The sequence below is a fragment of the Channa argus genome, chromosome 18 (genome assembly GCF_033026475.1).
Source record: "Channa argus isolate prfri chromosome 18, Channa argus male v1.0, whole genome shotgun sequence".
In the NCBI taxonomy this organism is placed as follows: Eukaryota; Metazoa; Chordata; class Actinopteri; order Anabantiformes; family Channidae; genus Channa; species Channa argus.
Genome location: NC_090214.1, coordinates 3,239,550 through 3,265,840, shown reverse-complemented (window position 1 = coordinate 3,265,840; position 26,291 = coordinate 3,239,550). Strand labels below are relative to the sequence as shown.

The 26,291-nt window shown below is 40.4% G+C and overlaps 1 protein-coding gene across 1 annotated transcript; it reads left to right on the top strand.

Annotated features, from left to right (window-relative positions):
- The first annotated feature begins 309 nt into the window (after positions 1-309).
- cwc27 (CWC27 spliceosome associated cyclophilin) lies at positions 310-26,291 on the top strand. The gene is made up of 14 exons (XM_067484735.1): positions 310-706; positions 1,004-1,100; positions 1,645-1,757; positions 1,964-2,107; positions 3,049-3,147; positions 3,251-3,354; positions 4,160-4,229; positions 4,331-4,410; positions 4,494-4,530; positions 4,637-4,803; positions 14,247-14,350; positions 20,998-21,107; positions 21,187-21,296; positions 25,339-26,291. The coding sequence occupies exons 1-14, from the start codon at positions 665-667 to the stop codon at positions 25,499-25,501; spliced, it is 1,440 nt and encodes a 479-aa protein (XP_067340836.1). The 5' UTR covers positions 310-664; the 3' UTR covers positions 25,502-26,291.

The following is a 26,291-nucleotide window of genomic DNA, read 5'->3' as shown; positions in this document are numbered from 1 at the left end:
TACGTTTTCGCCGTAATACTCTATAAAAAGTTCTTAGAAACGGCAAGTTATTTATTTTACGATAATATTTAGGCATCTGTACGTTTAGAAGTAAAACCGTTCTCTTTACTCGCCGTAAAACGCAGGAGCACTAATAACTACTAATAAATAGTATTTTACTTGTCTAACGAAAATAAATGTTTCAATCCAGAGCTGCAATAGTCTAGTTTGGGTTTTTAAAATATGTCTGCATGAGGTTTAAATTATTTTAATTGATCTATTGCGGAAGTATTTTCTGCCATGGAACGAACGTACTCTATTGTTTCTGGGAACCCGATATCATGAAACACTTGGATTGACCCAAGCGTCACAGTAGGGGAGTCGATAAAATTGCTTTTTGTTTCTCACTGGCGTGCTTGTTTGTTAACTGAAAACCAGCTAATTGTTTAATGTTTGCGATTTTAATAGTTTAAAAATAAGTAATATTTTTTTGAGAAACCCCCTCACGTATTCGCAGGTAAACATTAGCCTCACATCCGCAACCTGCAATATGGCTGTTGGCAGAGAAGTATGAATGTTTGGCCGTTTACTGGTTAACGTTATATTTCTCAAGGAGTTCAGTTCTCACGCTGTGTGAACATTTTCTTTTTCTCGCTCCAACAAAAACCGTAAACCAAGAGGCAGAATGAGCAATATTTACATTCAAGAGCCGCCAACAAATGGAAAGGTAAGCGCCTGTTCTCTGCATCAATTTCTGTCTCTTTCTATTAACATTTGGATTTCATTTGGGCGTTAAGTTAAGGACGTTCATCTACGCGGAACAGTATGAAAAAGCATCAACGTAAATTAATCACAAGTTGCAAATGTGATTAAAACCTTTGATACACTATAACTTTACCATCATTATACGTCCTACAGCTAATGTGATTTGTTTCAGGTGAAAAGTTTTGAGTTGTGGACCAGTAATTGCTTTACTTACTACGGGTAAAGGGAAAAAATGTGCTACGTTATGATCATTTCTTAGGTCCTTTTGAAGACCTCAGCAGGAGATATTGACATTGAATTGTGGTCCAAGGAGGCTCCCAAAGCATGCAGGAACTTTGTGCAATTGTGCATGGAAGGTAAGAAGAATCACTGCCAATTAGTTGACAACTGTGATACACTGCGCAACATGGAAAAACAATGTCGAGCCTTGTTGTTAACGCTAAACTAGTCACCTAGCTGTCCTCCAGTTTGGAAATAAGTTAGCCTTTACACTTTGTGTCAATACGTGTCAAATGTACGCAGGAATATTTCTGCTTACACGGTGAAATTAACCAAATTACCAACATTAGGATTAATTCATTTCTTTTCCACATATCTTAGAGCCTATGTTATTTTCCAAAATTACATGAGCATATGCATTTATTACATTGAAATGATGGTACAACAGTAAGGCTAAAATGTACGTGTTTATTCTTTCACAGTCATGAGTGGTAACATTTCAAACTTATCTTTTATTAATAATGCTGTCCTCAGACTATGGCTGGCTATTATGTGCCCAAGTTCACCAGCAAAAGGAGTCACTTTAAATCTATTTCAAGCCTCCTGAATATCTGACACTGCGGAAAATGTATAAGTGAACCTCTTGGGCTTTTATTCAAGTATTGTTGCCCTTTTCTCTAGGTTACTACGATGGCACAATATTCCACAGAGTGGTGCCTGACTTTATTGTTCAGGGTGGAGATCCCACTGGACTGGGTACAGGCGGAGAGTCCATTTATGGCCGTCCATTCAAGGTGAGACTGTTTTTCAACTTCCTTTTGGTTGTTAGGCTTAAGTATAATAAATATTCAGATTAACAGGGTCATGATGATTAATACTTGGGACATAACAACAAACTAATCCATCTTCCTGGTCTAGCTATTGTAGCTTAAAGTGAATTCTCAGCTATAAAGAGCTTAGAAACTTACAAATGAATATCGCTCTTTTTTTAATCTTTCAGGATGAATTTCACTCCAGATTGCGCTTCAATCGAAGGGGCTTGGTTGCGATGGCAAATGCTGGGCCACACGACAATGGCAGTCAGTTTTTCTTCACTTTGGGACGTGCAGATGAGCTCAACAATAAACACACCATTTTTGCCAAGGTAAGTTTGGAGTACAGCAAGAGACATATGTGTAAATTCAGTTTTTAACTTTATTTTCCTGCAACTAAAATCTTTTTTTTTTTTAAAGTTGGCACAATGTGTAATACCTAAATAAAAACAGAATGTGATAATTTGCAAATCTCATCAACCATATTATATTCACAACAGAATAGAATAGAATAGAATATCAGAGGTTGAAACTGAGACATTTTATTATTTCATGGAAAATATGAGCTCATTTTGAATTTGATGGCATCAACACATCTCAAAAAAGTTGGAACAGGGTGATGTTTACCATCATGTAGCATCCCCTCAGTTTAACAACTGTCTGTAAACATCTAGGAAGTGAGGAGACCAGTTGCTGGAGTTTTAGGAGAGAAATGTGGCTGCTAGATTTTTATTATTTTATGATTCGCCAGATGCTTTCATTCGGTGAAAGGTCTGGACTGCAGTTATCAGCACAATTTTACATCAAGGAACATTTTTCTGAAATGGTTCCACGATTTTTAGATGCAGTTTGTCACAGATTGGTGAATTTACATTCTGGAGGCTCTGCCTCTCTGAAATGCTCCTTTTTATACCCAGTCATGTTACTGACCTCACACCAATTAACCTAATTAGTAAAATGCTCCTCCATTTGTTTTTTATATGCAATTACTTTTTCAGCCTCTTGTTGCCCCCGTTCGGACTTTTTTAAGATGTGTTGCTGCCATCAAATTCAATATGTAATCATATTTTCCATGAAATGATAAAATGTCTTAGTTTCAACATCTGATATGTTGTTACTGTTCTATTGTGAATAAAATATGGGCTGATGAGATTTGCAAATCATTGCATTCTGCTTTAATTTACGTTTTACACATCAAATTGTCCTAGCTTTTTTGAATTGGGGTGGTGGATTAATTACTATTTATATTTTTTTCACCTCTGTCCAATTGTAGGTCACAGGAGACACGGTTTATAATATGCTGAGATTAGCAGACGTTGACTGTGATCATGATGAGAGACCACACAATCCCCACAAGATAAAAAGCACTGAGGTATTTTCTTATTTCCCTCTTTTTTTTTTTTTCTTTTTTTTTTTGTATTCACTTGTAATTTTCTGGGATTTAGGCACAGAGATAAAAACTGTGTCTGTTCCAGGTGCTTTATTCTCCATTTGATGACATTGTACCTCGTGAGATAAAGAAAGCCAAAAAGGATAAAGACAAGGAGGAAACAAAGAAATCACAATCAAAAGCCACAAAGTGAGTTAGACTTCAGCTTTCCTTGTAATAAGTCCGTTGTTCTGAACATTCATTATCTGTGTTCTTCATCTTTTTGTGCTGTGTCAGTTCATCTATCTGAGAGGTTTAATAATGGATATATGCAATTATAAAGTCCAATCATATATTTACATGAACCTCACTAGTACCTTCCGTATTTTTTAAATTAACTTACAGAACACTGTTAGACAAACACGCCAGCCTTGCTTTATTTTGGTTTATAGAGATGAAACGAGGACAAATTAACCCCAAGCAAAACGGCAAGATTGTCACAGTTCTGCACATTTTATTTTGTCAGATTCTCTTGCCCGAATATCTTAAAGAAGCCATGTTATGCAAATTTGTCTTATACTTTTGAAATAGGAGTTGGATTGGTCATTAGAAGCTGAAGCCTGCTGCCTCCATTGCTAACTTTAGCCACAGATGTAATATAAAAGCGGGCAAGTTTTTGGACCCAACACCAAAGTCCAGACAGCATCCAGTGACATGAGATTTCGTTTTTTTCGGTGATTTCTTTGACACGCGTTCAGCTGATGCATTGTCACATTGGTATTGTTTAATATGGACACCCATCATCGCAACAGTTGAGTTGCAGTTATATATGCAAACCGTTCCCTCTGCTTCACTGAGCAGCTCACCCCTCGCATAGAGATCCCCATGTTCCCCATGTTGCTTTTGTTTCTACACCAAGACTTTACTTCTTTTGCTGAATGATTGAATTCAATTTTTGGGTGAGTATCATTGTTGCAGATGCTTCAAGGCCAGTGTTATTTATTTTTATTTGTAGAAACTTCAGTCTGTTATCATTTGGAGAGGAAGCTGAAGAGGAAGAGGAGATGGTGAATCTAGTCAGCCAGGTACCGAAACAACTCTTTGTCAGATCTACCATTAAAACCTGGTTAGTTTCAAAATGTGTAAAATCAAACTCAGTTGCTCAGGGTTGTTTATGTCTCTTTAGACATTAAAAGGAAAAAGCAAAAGCAGCCATGATCTTCTGAAAGATGACCCCAGGCTGAGCTCTGTTCCAGCGGTTGATAAGTAAATCTAACAACTAAATAATATTTATGCAATCAGCAATTTGACTTTTTAACCATTAAACTGTGTTTCTTCCACTTTAAAAGGAAGCAAAAGAACGAGTCATCAGGACACGCAGCTGAGGTAAAATGGACACAGTGAGGAAATAAATTCCATCTCTTCATCTTTTCCTCTCACCAAAGCTGCCAGTTGCTCTTCTCTGGGTTTTAATCTCTGTGTGTTTGTGCAGTCAGACGATGAGGACATTGATGATGACCTTGAAGATGACAGGCTTGCAGATGAAGACTGTGACTCGGATAAGAAGGTGAAGATGAGAGAACTCATCAGTCAAAAACTAAAGAAAGACAAAATCACAGAGCCGTTTGATGAAGAGCGAGGAAAAAAGACCACCCGCAGGTATGACTACACCCTCAGTATCATGCAAGGTTACTGTAATTTAGGCTCCAAAATATAACTTTTTAAAATATATTTGTAGTAGAAATGTCTTTCAAATTTTATTGTGGAAAGTTCCTTTTGATGGCTTCCATGACTCTGAGAACATCTCTTGCAATACTGCAAAGACTCAAGCTTCTAAACAGTGAGAGAATATCAACAGTTTGTACTTTATTAGTACCATTATCAGTTTCTAATTTATTATACTTAATAATGGCTAATACCTGAAGGGCTCTTAAGAGCTTTCCTGGTGCAGAGCAGGGAGAACGAGGCCTGTGATGAGCAGATTGGACTGATTTTAAATCTCGTAAACTGAATTTAAAACTAAATTCCTATGTTATCTGCTATGTAACATATAAAGCAATGTTTAAAAATGTAATAAAACTAAACTGAAACTGACTGATGCAGTCATAAAGCAACTGAAATTAAACCAAATAAGAATTAGAAGTGGGGAGAAAAATAGAAATTAATAATAGTTGTAACTATAATGAAACTTTTCTTGCTTCAAGTAGAAATAAAAACTACATATTAACAGATGGCAGATTTCTGCTTGTAATACAACATGACAACCTGTCGGGGGAGCTGTTGGACAATATAATAACAGTAGACGAGCCAAACGTATCTATTGTTGTATTGTAACAGTTTCTTAGAATCATTTTCTTTTTAACCCTCAAACTAAAGGAGCACAGTGAATGACTGTTCTTAACTACACCACTTGTGCATTGAGCTCTTTGTATAATGTCCAACAGTAAGTACACACACACACACACACACACACACACACACACACACACACACACACACACACACACACATCAGACACGCATACCTACATATGTATATTCTCATACAGCTATTTTTAACCAGGCATGTAGGTAAGACTCATTAAATGACAGGAGATTCAGAAAGCAGAAATAGCTTTGTATGAAGTTAGTGAACTTAAAACAAAGCCCTCAGTAAATCCACATGTCAACATACATGACAAAAAGGTCTTCAAATGCATTTTTCCTAAATCCCCAAAACATTCTTTTTAATGGTACATATGACAACGCAAAGCAACAAATCCACATATTTGAGAACGTGGAGAGCAAAAAAATGTTTTTAGTTAAAACAATCGGTACTGTTTAATCGTCTGCAGATTAACGGATTGTTTCAGCTCAACGCTGAATTACTCTTTTAGGACTTGTGTGACCACAAGAGTCAGGAGTGACATCACAACAGATCCACAGAAGATCACAATAACTTATGTATTACTTAGACACTCAGAGCGTCCAGACACACTAAAAACAGTCATTAAAATGTTTTAATTATTGCCTTTCTGCAGCAGCAAATCCCTCAAGAACAGTGATGTTTTGTTTTCTGTTGCGAGGTTGGGGTTGGATTGACAAAGTAGTCTGAAGAGCAAATTGGTGTGAAGTTTGAAAGTTGTATGCAGATTTTAAATGCCACAAGTTGATCCCAGAATATGAGAACGCAGTGTGAAACCAAGCACATTAGGTGTAAAATAGATTGGTTTATGGTGGAAAAACTTTAATAACTTTATCAGCTCTATGTTAACATTATGTGAGAAAAGTAATTCTGATACATTTCAAAAAATGCTAATGAATAGAAAAATCTAAATGTCAGGTTTGTGGATCTTTCGAACCCTTCTGCCAAAACTTAGTCGATATAAATAGTTAAACCAAGGATTTCCCTCATAAATCAGTGTGCTGATTATTTTCTAAATCCTTCCCTTTTTAATATACTGAAAGCAGCATATCCTCAAATCTTAGAAGCTGTAACCAGTCGACGTTTACACGCGTTTCTAAAAAAAAACAAGTGACTTAGCAGAATACGTTCTTTTGTCAATCAGCTGATCTGTATTTTAACTCCACCTATAGCTCGTAAGTTGGAGACATTTTTAAAAGAAAGAAAGGTTAAAGGTCCAAACTGAAGCCAGAGACTGAGGTTAAAAATATGGATCCTGAATTCCTCATAATGCAGCTCAGTCGCAAAGTTTCTTTCAAACCTCACTCCCCCGTGTTGTAACGCAGGCCGTTTGTGAAAAATGTAAAGATTCAAGCCTGAAAAGACGTAAGCACAATGGCACCAGGGCTCCACACTTGTCAAAGTGATTTTCTCAGACTTCCCAAAACCTCCTCCAGAGACGCAGCCGACACAACTGTTCTTACAGGCCGAATACCTCTACACGATGAGCGAACTAAACTTGTGTAACTTTTTTTGAATGGCTGGGTTTGCATCCAAAGTTTCACTGTTGGTACAGACACCTTGACTTTGATGCAGCTTCCTGAACTATACGTTTGTAATTTATTTGATCTATTTATGTTTTTTTTAATTTGATAATCTTAAGTGTAGCAGTGGACAGGAAACAATAGAGGGAAAGTGACATGCAGCAAATGTCCCCAGCCACACTGGACATGGACAGTGTGAGCAACATCAGTGGACTATTTGCAATTTGCGCTGGCACTCAACACAAATTACTATGCTGAGGTAGAAGCGAACAGTTCGTCTGTCTGAGCCAACCGCCTGAGTGAAGTGAAGGTGAGAGTGGAAGGTGATGGTGTGCGAGACAGCATTAGTATGAAAGTGACCCACGGAAAAAAGGGAGGGAGCCATTTGTCTTTCATCTGCCTTTGATGCTGTGGGTTTGGCCAGTTACCTGGGTTCCACATACACATAACAGGTAGCTATCAACACACATAATCAACATACCGTTCTCTCATAAGTGCTAATGGGATAAGGAGCAGTGTGTGTGTGTGTGTGTGTGTGTGACTGACAGCCAGCCCAATGGAGGCAGACTGTAGTATATTAAACACAAGCGCAGATTGTTTTGCTACAAGAACTGTAACCCAACACATTGGTTTGTCTTGGCAGGGAATCAAAGAGCAGGCTGGTAGGTACAATGCAAGTCCGGGACAAAGGGGGCATTGTTGCAGAGTGAGCTCTGCTCTCCCACTGTTGCTTTGCTTTGGGCTTTCAGTCACTCTCTGCGCAAAGAGGATCACCAACTAGTGTCGGGTCACGTGGGAAAAAAGGGGAGAAGATGTTAAAAGCAGCCACTGTTTGCAGTTCTGTCTGATTGACTTTACTGAATTTTGTGTTTGATCTCTAATTCGCCTAAAACCAGATAAGCTGCGTGTGATTACAGTGAGAGAGAGAGGCCTCCGGTGTCTGCAGGGCTCAGTCAGCAGAACAAGTTACTGTATCTGTCTTTCAGCCTTAAAGCTGCTAAGACAACCCTGAACTCAAGAGTCTCCCTGAAACCAGAATAGTTCCTACATCAGGTCAAAACTATCTGGTGCTTCTGTCCAGCAGCCAGATGATATTGCACTGTAGTACTCCATGATTGCAAAATGCTTGGAGTTGTTAACATTCAGGGGCACATCGCCAAATTTAGGACCAAGAGGATTTTAGAGATCAGCCACAATCAGTTTGTCTCCACTTACTATGATGTTTCATGTTGTTAAGAAATCTGCTTTTCACACTTTGACACCTTGTGTATGACTTTTATTTTGTTACTATTGATCAAATGTGCTTGTGCTGTGAATTAGGCCTCTATAAAGGGTGGGGGGTTGAAGCGGGGGTGAGGCGCTTTATAAAAGACGTTACTGAATGAAGTCCCAACAGCAGTGTATGTGGTAGTCTCTACTTTAGTTAAACCCGACGGGTCCCATGACTGGGAAGCAAAACGCTTCCATACGGTTGTGGGACACAGTGTGAGCTGTGGCCTGGCTGCCTGTGCTGTCTCTGCTAATCTCTGTTCAGTTACTGCAGGCTGAAGACAATAACATATCCTGGTATTTACACTTGTTTCACATGTTTAGGAGGTGTTCACAGTACATGGCTCCTTTTTGTTGTTTAATAATTAAGGTGAAATGAATTGAGGTGAGAACACAGTTATTACATCAGCTACAGGGTTTCTCTATATGATATGCTATATGTTGTCCCATTCTTGTCTGATGAAGGATTCTAGCTGCTCAACAGACCTGGGCCTTTTTTCCTTTTTACTCCTTAGGTTTAATAATGTGATTCTGAATGACCAGGATTTTTTGTTTTTATGATGAGCCAAATGTTTTCAGGCCAGATCAGCACCTAGACTCTTCTGCTATGAAGCCATGCTGCTGTGATGGATGCAGTATGTGGTTTAGCATTGTCTTCCCTGAAAGAGACATTGTCTGCTCACGCCACTGGCACAAATACATCCCCATACCACCAGATATGCAGGCTTTTGAACTGTCCACTGATAACATGCTGGATTGTCCCTCTCAGGCCATTTTAAGTGAACGTTGGCCCAGAGAACACGTTGGCATTTGTGGATCGTGTTCCCATCTGGCTTCTTCTTTGCATGATGCAGCTTTAACTTAAATTTGTGGATGGCACAGTGAACTGTGTTCACAGACAGAGATTTCTGGAAGTGTTCCCGAGCCCATGCAGTGATGTCCAGGAGAGAGTCAGGCCTGTTTTTAATGCAGTGCCGCCTGAGGGCCCCAAGATCACACACACACACACACACACAGTTTTGACCTTCAGCCTTGTCCTGCTGCCATCAAATTCAAAATAGCTAATGGCATGAAATGGTCAAATGTCTCAGATTCAACATCTGATACGTTGTTTATGTTCTATTGTGAAAAAAATATGGGTTGATGAGATTTGCAAATCATTGCATTCTGTTTTTTTTTTTTTTTTTTTTACACATCGTCCCAACTTTTATTGAGTTGGGTTTGTACTTATATTGCCTAATGATTAATTGACTAATCACAGCATCTCTAGGCTTAATCTTGTTGTTTCTGGTTTCTCTTTCCAACTCTCAAACATGCACAGCGCTTTAAGAAGGCATTATTTCAGCCTTGTGGCCAACTTAAATGGGACATCAGACACTAATTATCCTGACCAAGCAGCCGTGCCCTAGATGCCGTGTGGCTGCGTATTAATTGGCTGCACCTGTCTCTCGTCATCGGTCATAACCCAGCACGTTCTTGGGGAAAGGTTGCAGAGATCAAGGAAGCATTCAGCACTGCTTTTGTGCAGAAAACTACTTGAGATAATCCAGTTCTTGGCCGCAGGATTGTGTATGTTTTGGAACCGCCAAGTTTACACATCTCAGGCCCACTGTAGCATGTCTGCCCCATATGGGGCGCTTGCTCACTGGAAAGACCTCGAGACAGCAATGCATGTGTAGGACAAGGTTTTTTTTTTTTTTTTTTTTGAAAACGGATAAAAAAAAAGTATGTGACAGTTTGCACATTTACTCCCAAACAAGCAAAGCATTTTGTATGAATGGAAAGATTCTTTACTTTTTTTCCATCATGAGTAATTAACAGGATGGAATCAATAAGCGCAGGGCAGATGGACCCCTCCAAAAGAGGAACCTTGGTCCACTGCCTGGGTTATGTGTGTCTAGGTCACTCTGCAAAGTCATGCACATTCCTGTGTTGAGGTTGGATTCCTCCACCACAGCTCACAGTTCTCCTTGGCTTCTGACCAAGCCATTGAGTGCCCCCTGAGGGGAGTTCACCCAGCCATCTTGTTATTCCAGCACATTCATCCACATCACTTGCTCACTCGTTAGACGGGGTCCACCAAAGCAGGGAGAAGCTGTGGCTGCCATCCCTGCAGTTACTCTAAATAAGGCTTCGTTGTTACATTATATTAGTATTCTTTAAAGTCCCTTGAAGGCTGGAAAATGACAATGCGGAGAAACCCCAAAAAAGGCAAAGATGCCTGCTCGTGCATTGTAGAAAATGATGAACCTTGCAGTCATTACGGTTCTGTTTTTAAGGTTGTTGAGTTCCTGTGTCTCAGCCTCAGACTCCTGCCAGAAGCAGGAGGTTCTGAAACACGAGCAACTTCTTGGCCTACTGCCAATCACTTCATATGCTTACGTTTTCCTAACGAAAGCATATGATCATCTGCAGCTTTTACCTTTTTATTTTTATTATTTTATCTAAATAATGTCTATAAAGGTGACCGTAACTGGCAGCACCCAGGGAGACTTGAGCCCCGTGGACTGGTAGGGACTCTCCAGACAAATTAGTCTTTCAGTTTATTCGATCGACAGCAGCTGACTGGCGTTTCGATCTCTCCTTGGCTGTTTATCTTCTCTGTGGCTTTTTGGTTGGCAGCTGTAGCTCAGTTTGTAAGGTAGGGTCACAGGTCCGCAGGGTCGGCGGTTCAGTCCCCGGTCCCGGCTACATGTAGAGGTGTCCTTGGGCAAGACACCGGACCTCCTTGCATGGCAGCCACCACCATCGGTGTGTGTGTGTGTGTGAATAGGTGAATGAGAAGCAACATTGTAAAACGCTTTGGATAGAAGAGGCCATTTAACATTTACCGTTTTCTAAATCTCCTTACATTCAGGATTGGACAATCTGTTGATCCTATGTCATTATTGTCTCTTTAACCGTGTTTGTGTCAAACTCTGAGAAATGTTAAAATATCCCGAGTTTAGATAAACAGTCTAGTGAGTGTGTCACTGAATTACTACATAATAATTTGTAGTGATGTTATGTGAGGGTCTCGAGAGGAATTTTCTGAGCCTCCAGCTGTGTCTTAACAGGTGGTGTTGGGGCTTTTCCTGTCCTTTCTGGCCTCCCTCCCTCTTTATTGGCACTCGGGTTGTGGAGCCGATTGTTTGACTGTTGCCTCGGATACGTCTCGTATTTGCCGATGGCAGCATGTCAAGGCAGGCAGAAAATGATCACCGAGTCCAAGGTGTTCCTCACTGCAGAATACAATTCTGTGCAAAAGTTTACATCCCCAGAGTTGTTTGAACATTTAGTTGGTACAAATGTTCAAGTGAATTAACCTCCAAGTTCGTTTTAAAACAATTTAAAAAGGGGGATGCAACTTTTGCACTGATATAATTGTCATTATCATAGTATCATTTTTTTCTAATACACTTCTCAAACATTTTAGTATAAAGTAAAAAGACCATTATTTGTTTCAACATGGCTCTAAAACAGGTTCAACAAAAGCAGAACATTATCACCTTCATGAAGCAGGATGTGTTGCCGGACAGTACTGTCAGGCTGTATTAGTCTTCGACATCTTTACCTAATAATCCTGCAGCTGTGTGTGTGTGTGTGTGTGTGTGTGTGTGTGTGTGTGTGTACATAGAGCCATAACAAAAAGCTGTCTAAATACAATATACAGTAATGCAGTTGAAGACATCAGGCATGTTATACTGCAATTATGAAGCTTCTGTTGTGCGCTACGTTATTTTTGAGACTCAGGCGTAAGATTATTTGTGACCACTAATCACATTAGACACCTGCTTGTGACCACGGCTCTTTGCAGCTGGAAGAACAGACGTTTTGCAGCTTTTTAGATTCCTCGCTCTTTGGTGACGTTTGGTGACTTGTAATTGTCTGTCTGTACAGCAGTCTTCAACCCTAAACAGAATAATATAATGTTTGGATGGATGTAGAACTTAGGGAAATGTATTTAGTTAGTAATTAAGTAATGGTGTCACCGTAAACGAAGCTGCATTTTGGACAATCCTTCTTAAAACTGACAAATGCTGTTCATCTACTTTAGTGGGTATTGACAACTGTGGACTAACTTTCTAATTTTGATTTATAAAGGTAGAAAAAGAGAACAAATTATCGCGCATAGTGAGTTTAGCTGCTTCTTTCACCTGAAATTCCGAAAGAAGGCGATGCTGTTTGAATTATGGTGTTATTTTGCCCACCTCCGCTCTGTCACAGCTGACTCACGTCACCGTCATCACCACGCTGTCTGAAAAATGTGTTTTACAGAAATGAAGGTTTGTTGTCATTGCTTCTAGACAGAACTGAGCAGGCGACTTCCTCACGCAGGCCAAGTCTGTCTGTGCCAACCAGCTCTGCTCTTGGCAACTCACTCTTGACTCAGCTGCAATAAATTTTCTTAAAAAAAAAAAAAAAACCCAAGAGGACCAATAACTGTTCAGTTGGTCTGACTGATTCCTCAAGTGTGTCCCCAGGAGCAGCAGGGAGGCTAATGAGGAAAAGACATGGAATCCAGTCACAGCTATTAATATTTGCTGAGCCACTTACAGTTAAAGTGTCCCTCAGTGTGATGCCTCGGTGCTTAGCCACAGCGTCTGAGAATTAAACAAACGGAACGTGAGTGTTGGAAGCCTCCAAACAGATGAATGAAAGTTCCAGCTAAAGCAAAAGAAAGGGATAGAAATGAATGTGAGTCCAGGGATGCAGATGGAAGACACAAAGGCAGCCACAGTTTATGGAGATTCCTCTCGCCCAGACTGTTCAGTTACCTGTGCTTTGTGACTTGGCTAGAAACTTCAAAAAAATCCAAATACTCTCTTTGTGACTTGGAAGTTGCTTTGTGACTCATTAGTCTTGACTTCGGACTTAATTTGTGATTTGTTTGCTTGAGTTCGGGACTTACTAGTCTTGACTTTGGTGCAATTTGTGACGCATTCGCGACTTGGGACCTGATATACGCGTCTCCTCTGTCTTAACTCGATTTGGGGTCTGTTGGTCTTAACTTGTTTGTCTTGATTTACGACTTGATTTTAGGAACCTTGGTCTTGATTTGGACTTCATTTGGAAGTTGCTTATCTCATCGTGGTTCTGGCCAATATTATATTGGAACCTAATGGAACTTGTTGGTCTGGACTGGGAACCTAAAATTCAACTTACCTTTATTAACGTTTGACCTGCCTGTGTTGACTTTGGACTTGATTTGTGATTTGTCTTTACAAATCTTAGAGTTGTTAATAATGTGAAAAACAACCTCTGTGCTCACGTAGAATAAAGTCTACAGAACAGCTTTCTCATTCAACACATGTAATAGTAACTTAAGGGAGCACTATGTTCTTAAACACTGCAGCCACATGTACGTTTACGTGCTATTATGGTAGGTTTTATTAGCATTTTCTTTAAAATGTGTCTCTTCATTCCCACCAATCAGTCACAGCATTTAGATATTAAAACCTCTTTGAGACTCATTCTCTGTTCCTTTTCGTCAATATTACGAGTTCTGCTTCAGTGACAGTTACTCATCTCTGAACAAGAAACGCTGATATTTTCCGAAGTCAAGTCTGCTAAACCTCAGGCTCCCGAGGAGCCTGGAGGGAGAAACAATCATTTTATTACGGCTCCATTCAATTTATTGGAATAACACAAGCTTTTAAGGCGCATTCTTCATTCTGACACTTGCAAAGAGGGCATGTTTTATGTGGCTACACAATTGCACATGAACATAAAAGCTACAGAGGAATAAAGGCTCAGAACAAATGGTTTGTAAAGAACAGCAAAATTTAATGTATTTATGCATATTTTTTAAGTCAAGAGCCAGTGAAGCCAAAAGCCTGTCACTATTCTTGTGTTACAGGTGTACATCTTTACAACAGTTATATATGTTGAGTTTCAATTCTAAAAAGCTTGTTTCTTCCCTCAAAGTGATGAATTGCGGAAAGAGGTGCGGCAGCTGAAGAAGGAACTACAGGCCATAAAGCAAAGAAAAGAAGAAAGTTCTAAACCTGCCGTAGATGAAGCCAAGGAGGGTATGTGAGCAGCTTTTATTCCCTTTTTATTTATTCATTGTTGTGTTTTACTCTTGCCCTTTATACTGTATATTTATTGGTGTGTGATAATATACTGTGCTAGGTACTGTTTAGAGAGGAAGAGAACATATTTTTCACAGCACAGCTCCAAGTATGAAGAAAGTCTCAAAGAGGGTGGTCTGGGCTACATTCTCTGCTAATGGACACTAAGACAGTCAAACCTCTGATTTTGTCAATTAGTTGCAGACGACGTTCTTTTTTTTTTCTTTTTTTTTCCCGCCTCAAGGGTTTGCATTTTTGTGTTAGCACTCACAGATAATTGTGTGGGTCAAAATTGTTAAGTGGCCACCACAGTTGCACATCAAACCCTAATGTAATGTTTGTTAGTTTGCAGCTTTGGCAAATGGGATTCTGTAAAAATTGGCCCCCACGTCTCCTCTGGCCTTCACCACATTGCACTCTATCATATTCCCGTCAATCTTCTGATTTTTGCTCGTGCTTAAACACATTTGTATAAATTGCAAGAACCGCTAAAGCACAGAGGCTAACTTGAGGTTTTGTGCATATTGTTGTGCAACAAAACAAAATAATTTCAGGGCATTCTGCAGGGACCAGCTTAATTGTAGGATTACCACCAGCCAAAATTTATAAATGACTATGATGGGCTTTTGTTACTCAAACATTGTTTTTGTCTCCACAAACACTGATGGTTTTGCGTTTTTAAACACAGACACTGAGCCTAGTCATGACTTGCTTGTTCAGGAGTTTAGGTTAAAGAGCAAAGAAATACAAACATGACATTGTTCTAAGATTAGCTGAGATTGTGTTGGTGTCTCTTAGTTTGTTGCCCTTTGTCATGTCTGCATAGAGATGGGCTGTTTCTACGAACACTCTAAGAAGAAAGAGGCTTTGTCTAGACAGTTCTAAACTCAAACGTTGAGTCAGTATCAGCCCTGCATTGTTATACCAAGTGGCAACTGGAATCTTCCGTGTTTTGTGCTTCTCCGGCATCCAAGCCAGAGGCAGGAGCTCCTTTCAAGAGTTCCTCATTACATTTCTGTGTTGGAAGCTAAAGTTAATTCCATTAGATGTCATGGCCCAGTGGCTGCTGCAGGGGAGACGGATGTCTGCTCATATGCTGTAAATCCTAAAACTCAATTCAGCCACCAAAGAACATCGTGGTGAGGCCTCGTTTTATCTCGTCCCCCCTGGAAAAGGTGTGCAGCACTTCACACTGACACTCAATGACTTGTTCTGTGAAGGTCAGCCTCACTCATGTGCCTCTAACACAGGCAAAAGTACGTTCATGTGGTGGTGGGAAATATTAAATTTCACAGGAGTGAAATATATTTGGCTATGATAATATGGCTATAGATAGATAGATATTCTCAATTCATAAATGTCCAACATGTAATTCATGCATTTTTTGTAGAATAAATTATTATGCACATATTATGTTATATTTACCATCATCTTCTACAAATCAATCAAAAATCCAAACAATATTTATATAGCGTCTTTTGTACAGATGTAAGCTGTACAAAGTGCTGAACAGATGATTGAAATGAGAAAGACAAATAGCCATTTTTGCCATCTGAGAGGATGGCAAAAATGGCTATTTGTCGTGGGTAAAAAATGGCTAAAAATGGAATTTTCCTATTAAGAATTAAATTAGTTAATTGATGAATTCGTGCCAGTTACTTTTGCATTTCTGAAATAAGTTTCCGGTTTGAAAGTTTAAATTAAAAATGTATGATTAATATAAGATTCTTTGATTCTTCAAATAAAATCTTCAATGACGATGATAATCTAGCATGTACAAGTCGTGGACAACAAATAAAGGTTAACTTTTAAACTACATAAGAATATTTTTTTTAAAAGTTTTAGAAATAAATCCTCTTCACTCAGCCCCTTCTCTCCCTGCTTTGCTTTGCTATCATCCACCCAGCCAGCCCTTTAGGAATTATTATTATTATTATTATGAAACTAAAACAATTAAGAACCTATCAAACTTACCTCGTCTGACTGCTTTGAAGGGCAAATCTCATTCAAGAACCTCTGCACTGCTGCCAGTGCCGTTCCATTAGTTGGGGTCACAGAAGCAACTGACAGAACCTCTCCACAGTTTTGGAGCATATTCTGCTGGTAAATATTTTCAAACCATGAGGCTTAGTTACTACTGAAGGTCTGTGTAAAGGGTTACTACAAACCTCAGCCTTCAGGTTTCCTCCTGCTAACAGAGAGTGTAGGACAGAACATTTTTATTCACCAAAACACAGCCACAAATCTTCCATCTATGTCGTTCATAACTGCATTTGCAGCCATTATCTATAAGTACGTAGCCAAATGAGCCATTGAGAAGGATCTAAAAAACTGAAAAAAAACTCGAAAAGTGAGCCCCACAACAGGCCACACCGCTTCTGAAATGCTCCCTGCCGGGTGTGAAACAGTGCACAGGATGGAAGGAAACCCGGTCACAGATGCCGCGCTGCTTCAATCATTTGTCAATCATTTTAAAAATCTATTCATCGTTCAAGCTACATTTCCATAAATGTGCTTGTTTTTTGTCTACCACTGTAATATTATTTGGTATAAACAATCCATATTTCCGCAATAAATCACTCGGTTGCCATTCTTCACCTTCACCCACCCTCGGCCTTCCACACGGCTGGCATGCGCATGAAATTACACTTATTTTACTTAATTGCAATAATTAATAAATAGTTTACCGTGAGCTTAACCAGCTTTTTGTTAAACATTTTTCAATAATTTTTTTTTCCCCCCATCAGCAATCGCTTTAGTTTTCATCACATAAATTATAGTGTGTTGCTGTAGTCTGGTTTTCTCTTTTTTGGCATGACCCAAGAGAAACGGAGCCAAAAATAAGAGAACCATTCTGAAACCACTGTCCATTCAATACCCACCCTAAACAATGTGGCAACAGGCTTTATCCCACTTAGGTATTATACAGGTTATGTCTGTGTGCTCCGGGTTTTTTATTACACTGGTGCCTTGTCAGTCATATTGTTGATGTTGAACAAATGTTGCAGCAGAGTGATATTTGAAACTCCAATTACCTGTGATTAAGATTAGCATGTTATTTTGTCTACTCATTGTACCATTTGACAGTTTCTGACCAGACTGGGTGTTTTTGCTGGACACACACTGGAGTTTGTTCCTACGTAAACCGTTCGTCTTGTTGCATGATTGAAGACTGATAGTTGGTGTTGACCTTGAAGCATGAACACAAATCGCTGCCGATGTGTGTTTGATTAATGATGAGCAGCAATGTGGCCTCACAGCTCACTGCCGTGACTTTTCTTGAAAATCTGCTGATTGCTTAACAGAAGAGAGACGACCTTTTATCCTATAGAAGAGACGTATGTCATCCACAACAGCCTTCCTGTTGCTCTAACATCAGCAGCTTGATTTGTGGCTCTTTTGAGCTCGAGGTGACAGGAGAGGGCAGGAATGTAGTTAGAAAGGCCATCAAACTGAAAGATAGTAGTTAGTGACAACAGCTGGAGAAGGTGGTGTGTGTTCTTTGTGTAGGACCTCAGGGCATCATCAGTCAGCATCCAGCTTGTCACAGGGTGCAGCAGGGAGGCAGGGGGGAGAAAGGGGAGATGGAGGGAGATCACGTGTTGGGCTCATAAATCAAAAGAAAAGGGCATCAGAGCAGATTGCCATGTTGACACTGGGGGAACTGTTTGAACTGAGACTCCCGGGGTGTTTCGAAACTCCAGTGCAAGTTGGAGTACATCTCAACGAAGCACTCGTTTTGAACAAATGAACTTGCTACGCTTAAACCGAAGCTTGTTAATTTGAAAACAAAGCCTTTAGTGTCTGCTTGAGCATAAATATTGGAAGCTTGGCTGTGTGCAAAGGTATAATTTAATTAATTCTACAGATGAAGCTAAAAGTGCAGCTACCCTTACACCTCATTAAAACACTGTTTGCTTATTGTACAGAGATCCAGTAATTGCCTGAACAAATTACTGGTACCTCGTGATAAATGTGTGGAGGAAGTGAAACAACTGCTCCCAGTTAAGCAATAGCACATAACTTGGTGCAAAACTGCAACCTGTCATTTTGACACTTTGGCCTCTGCACAGATTTTGTGCTCTTTGTCATCTTTATCCTGGCTGTTGCTTTATATTTACCAGACAAACGCGAGGTTCCTTTTGTCGTCTCATGTAGTTCTTTGCAATAAAGCAGATGCATGTGGATATGTTGATGTGTTCCATTAGTATTTGGGTGTTTTGTCCATCTCTAATGTTTTAGTACATGACGGTGGCTTTGTGTAAAGAGACGGAACTCGACCTATAATTTCTTCACTGCAGCATAAAGGGCTTTGTTATTATTAAAAGATACACAAGTGGACTTGTGTATTTATAATAAAATCGGTTTGTCAGTTCTTATAATTTTTTGGCTTTATGTAAGCAGAATAACAGATGACCTGCATGAAAAATGACTTGTCTAAAGATTCTGCCTTTCTTAAATTATTAATTGTTTATATTCACATATTTCTGCCTAATAATGTTTTCTTTGAGGGTTTTTTTAAGAGTCCGATGTTAGTGGTGCAGCCAGTGCAACCTCAGGTTAGTTTTAGAATAAACAGTTTTGGTCTCCTGTGTTTTATGTGAAATCTCTTCTCTAATTTAGTGATTGTTAGTAGATCTCAGTAAGCACTTTATCTTTTCACTGTAAAGTCCTCTGAGCCTTTATGGCTCGTGATACAATATATAAATAATATCACATTAACTCCTAACATTGCAGCTCCTCATAACTGTTAGCATCAGTGTTTTTTTTTTTTTTATTTTTTTTTTTTGCTCTTACCTAATTTATTTGGAGCAGCTAAATGTGTCAGAGCATCCAGCACAGCTTGGCCAGTGAGGTGGCGCTTTCCCGCCGCTTGTCGAGTGTGTAACGCCACATTTTGTAGTGGAAAGAAAGTCTCTACCAGCCAGCAGACTGTGGTCTCTGCAACTGTGTGACTTCACAGGCTGCGTGTCTGAGCCGAGAGATTTACAGAAGCACATTAACTGCATGAGGCACCAATGTCAGCACACCGATCGTCTCCTCGTTCATTCCTGATGAGAGACCGTTTCACATGTACTGCAGAGCAGGACTGTTTGGTGGAAAATTATTCCCAGCATTGCCGTCAGCACAGCGATTTTACTCTCCGTGCCTAAATCTGAATAACACACGGGTCAAACCTCATTATTAACAGCGCCAGTCTGCTGTAGTCCAGGTTTAAGACCTTGTGTTTCAACTCAAACCTCAACTAATGTTTTTTTTTTTTTTTTTTTCATCAGTGAATTCAGTTAATTCTTTTCTGGAGTAATATTTGCACCTACGTAATGTCAGTAAGTGCTGTGACACACCGAGTCGAGCTTTTGTATTGTGTCCTGCACTGTCGAACCTCCATCCACAACTTTGCAGCCAGTTAAGCACGTTGAACCACCATTGGTTCCCTTAGCGAGAGGCTGCTGTGATTGGATGTTCGACTACGAGAATCAGTGCGTGAGAAGAGATGACGGCATTAAAAACGCCTCCAGCACCATTTATAACTTCAGTTACAAGTAGTTGTAATAAGTTTGTTTTAAAAACTTCAGAAAGCGAAAATTGTTCAGGATTTGTACGTTTTAGGTCGTCTGCTTGGTGCGTCACAGCTCTAAAATACACAAAGCTAGTCACTTTTCTTTAAATGAAGATTTTGAAAACAGGACAATATTTACAGTAAAGAAGCTGGAACCGATTAATTTTTACAACGAGACAAAAAGCGCTGCTCAAATTGCATGAGCGCTTCCCTAAAGTAGACGAGAAACCCATGGGTTTTTCAACAGGCTCTGAAGTTTCCTCCCATAGTGACATTGATAGCTTCAAGTTGCTCTCTCTAACTAACTAACTCATGAAGACCATCCTTTGTGACAGATGTGCACCCCTCCCATGGCCTACTGAATAACTCAAACCCTACAAAAAAACTTTTTTTTTTATTTTTTTTAGATGTATCAGAATTACACGAAAGAGAGAAAAATTTCATATTCGGTCCAATTTCAGCTCCTCTGTCAAGTGCTGCACAAATTCAAAATGTCATCTTTTAACACCGGGGAACTTTCTAACTCCATCCTGATGCAGCATCTCTCCAAACACTCAGCTTAATTATAAAGAAGTCATTTTAAGTGGGAGCTGTTAGCTGTGACTAGGTAACAAAAAAGTCTTTAAAGAAGAGGACTGAATTTTAATCTTTTGATTTTCAATGGCAAAATATTTCTTTAACAAGTTTGCTCCCAGTGTCAAAATGTTGTCTTAGAGAGTGAAGAAACGTTAATATAAACATAATTTACTGGTCTTAGAACGTTATTTAATACGCCTCTGTTTCAATCGAGCTTGCTCTCATCATGGGTTCAGATTGTGGCAAACATTTGTACGCATTTGGTAGCTGCCAAACAGTGTTTATGACACAACACAATTATATTTTTTTTTAGCAGCAATTTGTTGAAGCGGTGATCTGTTTGAACAACAGCATGTGCAGTGCAGGTGTACGGAACTTGATGTACTCAATAGATCGGCTTGAATGGTCCCAGCTATCAAGTATTTAAAATAAAAAGTAACAAGTAGTGATGTCGCTCTTGTCCTTTCAGTGGATAAAAAACCATCCAGTGAGGCTGTTGCTGAGTATCTGGAGGGAAGAAAGAAATACGAAGAGCTCAGGAAACAAAAACTGAAGAAAGGCTCAGGCAGAGAACAACAGGTGAAACATGGTCTTGACATGGATGTGGTTTCAGCCGAGGATTTCTGTCTTTGCTGACATGCTTTTTTTTGCTTCGCAGACGCTGGCTCTTCTCAGTAGCTTCAAGTCCAAGTTGTCGTCGGCCATCACTGAAGCTCCAGAGGAGGAGGAGGACGTGGAAGAGCTGGCAGAGGATGACGACAAAGGATGGCGAGTAATGTTGTGTAGCAGTGCATTGTTTTGACCATGTCTGTGGTGAAATATTTAAAAAGCTTAAGCTGGTGCAGGCATGACGGCCCACTCTGCTTCGCCTCGCGCCTCCTCTCCCTGCTTTACCGTCTGCTACCCTCCACCACACTCGGCGCAGTCTTTCAAGTATGAGTCGTTATTAACAGACAAAGAAACAGGAACTACAGTAAGACGAGTACAAGCCCCAGAATAAAAACCTAAATCCAAAATTTGGCCTTTGGCCTCCTAAACATTTGCATTATTGTACAATGAAGAAAAAAAAGAGGATATTCTGTCGGTCAATTGACTGTGTCCCCTAGCAAAGGACTAGTAGAGAATCAAAGACGGTTTATTCTCTACGCTTTGAACACTAGTAGGCTTGTGAGCCCACCGCAGTTCTTGTTCCTCCTCAAGAGTTGAAGAAACATTTTGGCACTTACAATGTTTTGTCGACAGTGAAGTTCAAGCATGACAAGTTGGCACAAAAAGGCCTTTTCATTAGCCTCCGCTGGGTTTACATTGTGTTATTCTACTCATACACCGGCTAAGAAAAGATTGTGAGAGAAAGCTTTCGTTAATAATGGTAAGATCAGTGCAAATGAGACCTTAAACTGCTCAGCCTCTCCAGAAAGATCCACAGAAAAAGGATGAACTTGACCCATTGTCAGACCTGAAGCTCCCGTCAGGTTCTGATAAGTGATGTGAAAGTTCAGGTTGTATGCATGTGTATGTCAAATTAGGATTTCAACCTGCAGCCACCAGATTGGCCATCAGGAAATCAGCCCTGACGCTGTGTTTTCCTCTCATACTCTCTTTTTCACCAAAGATCTCAAAGTCTAACGACACAGAGTGAGAGTTTGAAATGAATACCATGTGTTTGAATTGGAGAAAAGTGTCTGCGCGAGAGAGTTTTAGAATAACAAAATCTGTAGTTGCTATTAGTCTCAAGAAGCCCCCTTGAAGTGTAAGTCTTTCTCTGTGTGTGTGTGTGTGTGTCTGTGGGGTGGGGGGGGGGGCTAATGAATTTGCCGTTTGGAGTCTCTCCAAGCTGTAGACACCTCACTGCGCTGCCCCCGCCAGGTAAGGTGAGGCGGGAGGGACAGGGGCAGTAGCATAGACGTCCTAGACAAACACTAGTGGGAAATCGGTGCCAGTCTAGCAGCACCGCGAACAGAATGTGGGTTACAATAGGTCAGACATTGAAAGTCAAGTCTGGGCCAGAGGAGGTAAACTATTCCATCTGTGTCTGTGTCTACATATTCTGACTCTCCCTTTTCAGCCCCCCTCCTCTTCCTCTGGGTCTCTGCTAACACACACAAACTCAATGCAAAGGGCCTGCCCTCGCCATCCCTCCTTTACTCTTCAGTCCCCCCCCTCCCCTGAAAAAAAAAAAAAAAAAAAGACAAAGAAATGTAAACAGAGGAAAGGCTTCTGTGGTCTCACATCATGGCAGCACATTGTGGTTTCGATAAGCCCTGAACGCCGGGCTTCCACACATTATGCCTGCGAGGCAGCCCGGCCGGCGGGCTGTCATCGCTGACACTGCTGGACTAATGATCTGAGGTGGCCCACTCGCACAGCAGGAGTCGTCAGGGTCTGCCAGTCTAGCTCTGACTTTCTGGATGAGCTGTCACAAGTCCTGTCGATTTCAAATGAACACAGGAGAGAGTGCAGAGCAAACACGCAGCCAAACTGTGTACCCAGCCAGAGACAGACGCATACCACATGCTATACATCAAACACAAATGATTTTTAAGTACACAATGGAGAGTATGCAGTTTCTTTATTTAATACCACCAGTTGAAACACATTGCTACACGTGAGTCCAATCTACACACCCAGACATATTTAACACGAGGTCATGTAAATGTTTTCATTCTGCAGCAGATAAGAAAGACCTGCTGATCATCAACTTTAAAGAGGCTTTGAAGCTTGGGACAAAAGGCGCCGTGCAAACCCTTAGGCACTAAATGCAAAGTGACTTTCCCATGTTAAAATATCTAGTCCTCCGGATGACATCACTTGGAGGAACTTTCAGTTCAGATTATGTCACCGTGTTGCTCACACAATGGAGTTTGTCATCATGGTCCTGCGTTTGCAGAGCTCCTCCAAAGGACAGGCTCTGGACTCATAATGAGTCCTCCTCCGGATGGTGTCGTCTGGAGGAGAGGCTCAACCTTTTCTCCCCGGGGCTGCCGCTCACCTTAAGACCCAGTGCCCCCTCTGACTTCCGTGATTATAAAAGCGTTCATGCTGTAGACTTGTCACTCCTGAAGACGCAGAAACCCTTTCAGTGGGGGGAAATGTGCAGTGCCTGACAGGGAGGACCTGGTGCTTCAGTCTTTTTGGATTTGAGGAAAAGGAACTGACTGGGGAAATGAAAGACACAGTAGCCTCTGTTCTCTGGGGACTTAGTCCTTTTCTCAGGACTAATGTCATCATACTGTATTTCTTACTTTTCTGCTTATGTAGCACTTTTATCCAAAGGGCTTTACGATGTTGCTTCTCATTCACCCGTTCACACACACACACTCACACACCGATGGTGGAGGGGGGGTTCAGTATCCTGCCTGAGGATACTTTGACACGTAGCCGGGACCGGGAATCGAACCACTTATCCTGAGCTACACCAGTCTTACTTATGCTGAAAGAAATCATTAAAGTACCTGTAATTCTGTGTTGTGTTTTTTTTTTTTTTACTGGAGATTAAAGTCCATGAGTTTTAATATAGTAGTCGACTGCCCGTCCAGATGCAACCATGTTGTTGGCCACGTGTGATCCTGTGTTTTTAAATTCCAGCAAGGCTTAAAATCTGTGTGTTCAAAACACTCTGTGTGACTTTGGCTGAACGTGGTTGTATATTAGCTCCCCACAGGCAGCAATATAGAATATTTAAAAAATATTTTGGGTTTAGTCTGCAGGACAAAGTTCAGCCAATAATCATACACCCATATCCGTTTATTTATTCTTTCATTTACTCCGGCTTCCTGTGTTCTGCTATTATTAACTTTAGGCTGCACCAGTCAATATTTTAATGTAGTAACGGCCTCCTCTGCTGCTCTTAGCTCTACAAAGTGGTTTAGCCTCTTTTCGTGCATTGTTTGCAGCTACAGAGCTAGTTATTTTCAGCAAATTAAGAAAACGACAACTGATAAACCCACTGAGCTCTACCTGGTAAAAAGACTGTGAAAGTAGTGAAGCATCTGAAAATGACTTCTCTTCTGGAGATTGTTGGAGCCTCAAAGGAAGTGACTGTTTATGCTATAGGTCTGTAAGCTGTGTAAATTGTTAACTTGTTTGCCGACAAAAGTAGTACGATCATTTTCTGTGATGTGTTTTCACCTTGTTTGCAAAGTGCCCAAAAAACTATAAATGCAGCTTTGATTCTGAATGTTGATAACATTCAATTAATCAGACATATATTCATAGTAACTTTCCAGTCACCATTTCTAATGTATGTATGTAAATATGAATATGCTTTGGTACCTGCAGAGAGTTCACTGCCCAAACCGATCACACTTATTATTCATAAACTTGGCTAAAGTGAGATTTTTTTATTTTTTTGGATTTCATTATCAGTTTTAATTCATGGAAAATGGAGCTGAAAAAAAATATATGAACTACTGAAAAGTTAATACCTTAGTTTTCAGCCTGTCACCTGCCGACATGACAGTCATAAAGTAATGCATCGATTCACGGCACAGGCCAGTGTGCTACACTGTTTTCATTCCTCTATTGTGTGATGGTTGTTTTTTTATTTCACATTAAAGGCCTTAATATTCAGTTCCAGTGTTTTAGTCAGAGCCAGTGTGTTTTTAAGTGACATATATCTGGCTCCAGTGTGAACAAAACCCGGATTGTGCCATCTAAACATGTCGTGTGAATGTAGCCGGCGCACTAAGAGCAAAGCGGGACTAAGCTTTAGTCAAAGGTCATCAGCTGTGTAGACATCACAGCAGATGATTTAGTTTGTCTACTGCTGCTATGGTTTAAAATCTATTCCTCCTCTCTCCGCCTGATTTAGGATGGGCCATGTTCTGCAGTTTGATGAGCAAAGCAGAAAAGTCAAGGATGCCAACATGCAGGACGAGGACACCTTTGAGATCTATGACCCGCGCAACCCCGTCAACAAGCGGAGGAGAGAGGAGAGCAAGAAGATCATGAAGGAGAAGAAAGCCAAGAGGTGAGCGCAGGAAAACTGAAGGTCAGGTCCTGTGCAAGCCGAGTGACTCGAGAACCGCTGGTTCCGCTTTCTACAACAACCGTCCTGTGACTCAAACATCTGGACTGAAGATGCTGATCTGAGCACATACTATCCCTGTAATTTGTGATGGAACGGCTTCTCCACGCGGAACAGCTGCACCCAGACTAAGCTCAGTTATTGATCAGCATCACCACTGTGGCCATGGTAATGACTGAGGCTGTGATGTGATTACTTGAGAAGTTGTTAACTTTTATATGCCGGTTATTAACGCCACTTATTTACTCCTCTATGTGCTTTAATGCGAGCAATAGACTTTGTCAGGACAATAAATTACGTTTGTTAACAAGTGATGATTTGACTTCACACTGTTTGCTTTTAATTGGGGAGACCTGATTTAAGTGCATTGTCCTTCTCCTCTCTCATACATCCATCAGGCGAACAGAATCATAGTAATACGATTCATTATGATGCTGTTCAGTTCAACAGCTGACTGTCACCTTTGCGCTAAATCAGCTACAATATAACTGTCATAACAGCTAAGCCTGTTTCAGGTATGAACTCTGGATGTACTACGACATTGTCGTACTAGAGGACACATCCACCCCCTCCAGACAAAGTCAGGAGAAAGTCAGGATTCCAGTCCATGTGTGAAAGGGGCTTTAGCCATCAGAATTTCATTGCATTGGTGACCACAAAGGGACCAGTTGCTTTAAAGAATGTATTTCCAAAGTCACGTACTTGTATGCTCCAAATTAAACACGTTTGCTCCATAA

Excerpts from the sequence above, each read along its gene's own strand:
- cwc27 (XM_067484735.1), top strand. The coding sequence starts at position 665 with ATGAGCAATATTTACATTCAAGAGCCGCCAACAAATGGAAAG. Across the intron at positions 4,411-4,493 it reads TCTGTTCCAGCGGTTGATAA|GAAGCAAAAGAACGAGTCAT; the intron begins GTAAATCTAACA and ends CCACTTTAAAAG. Across the intron at positions 14,351-20,997 it reads CGTAGATGAAGCCAAGGAGG|TGGATAAAAAACCATCCAGT; the intron begins GTATGTGAGCAG and ends TTGTCCTTTCAG.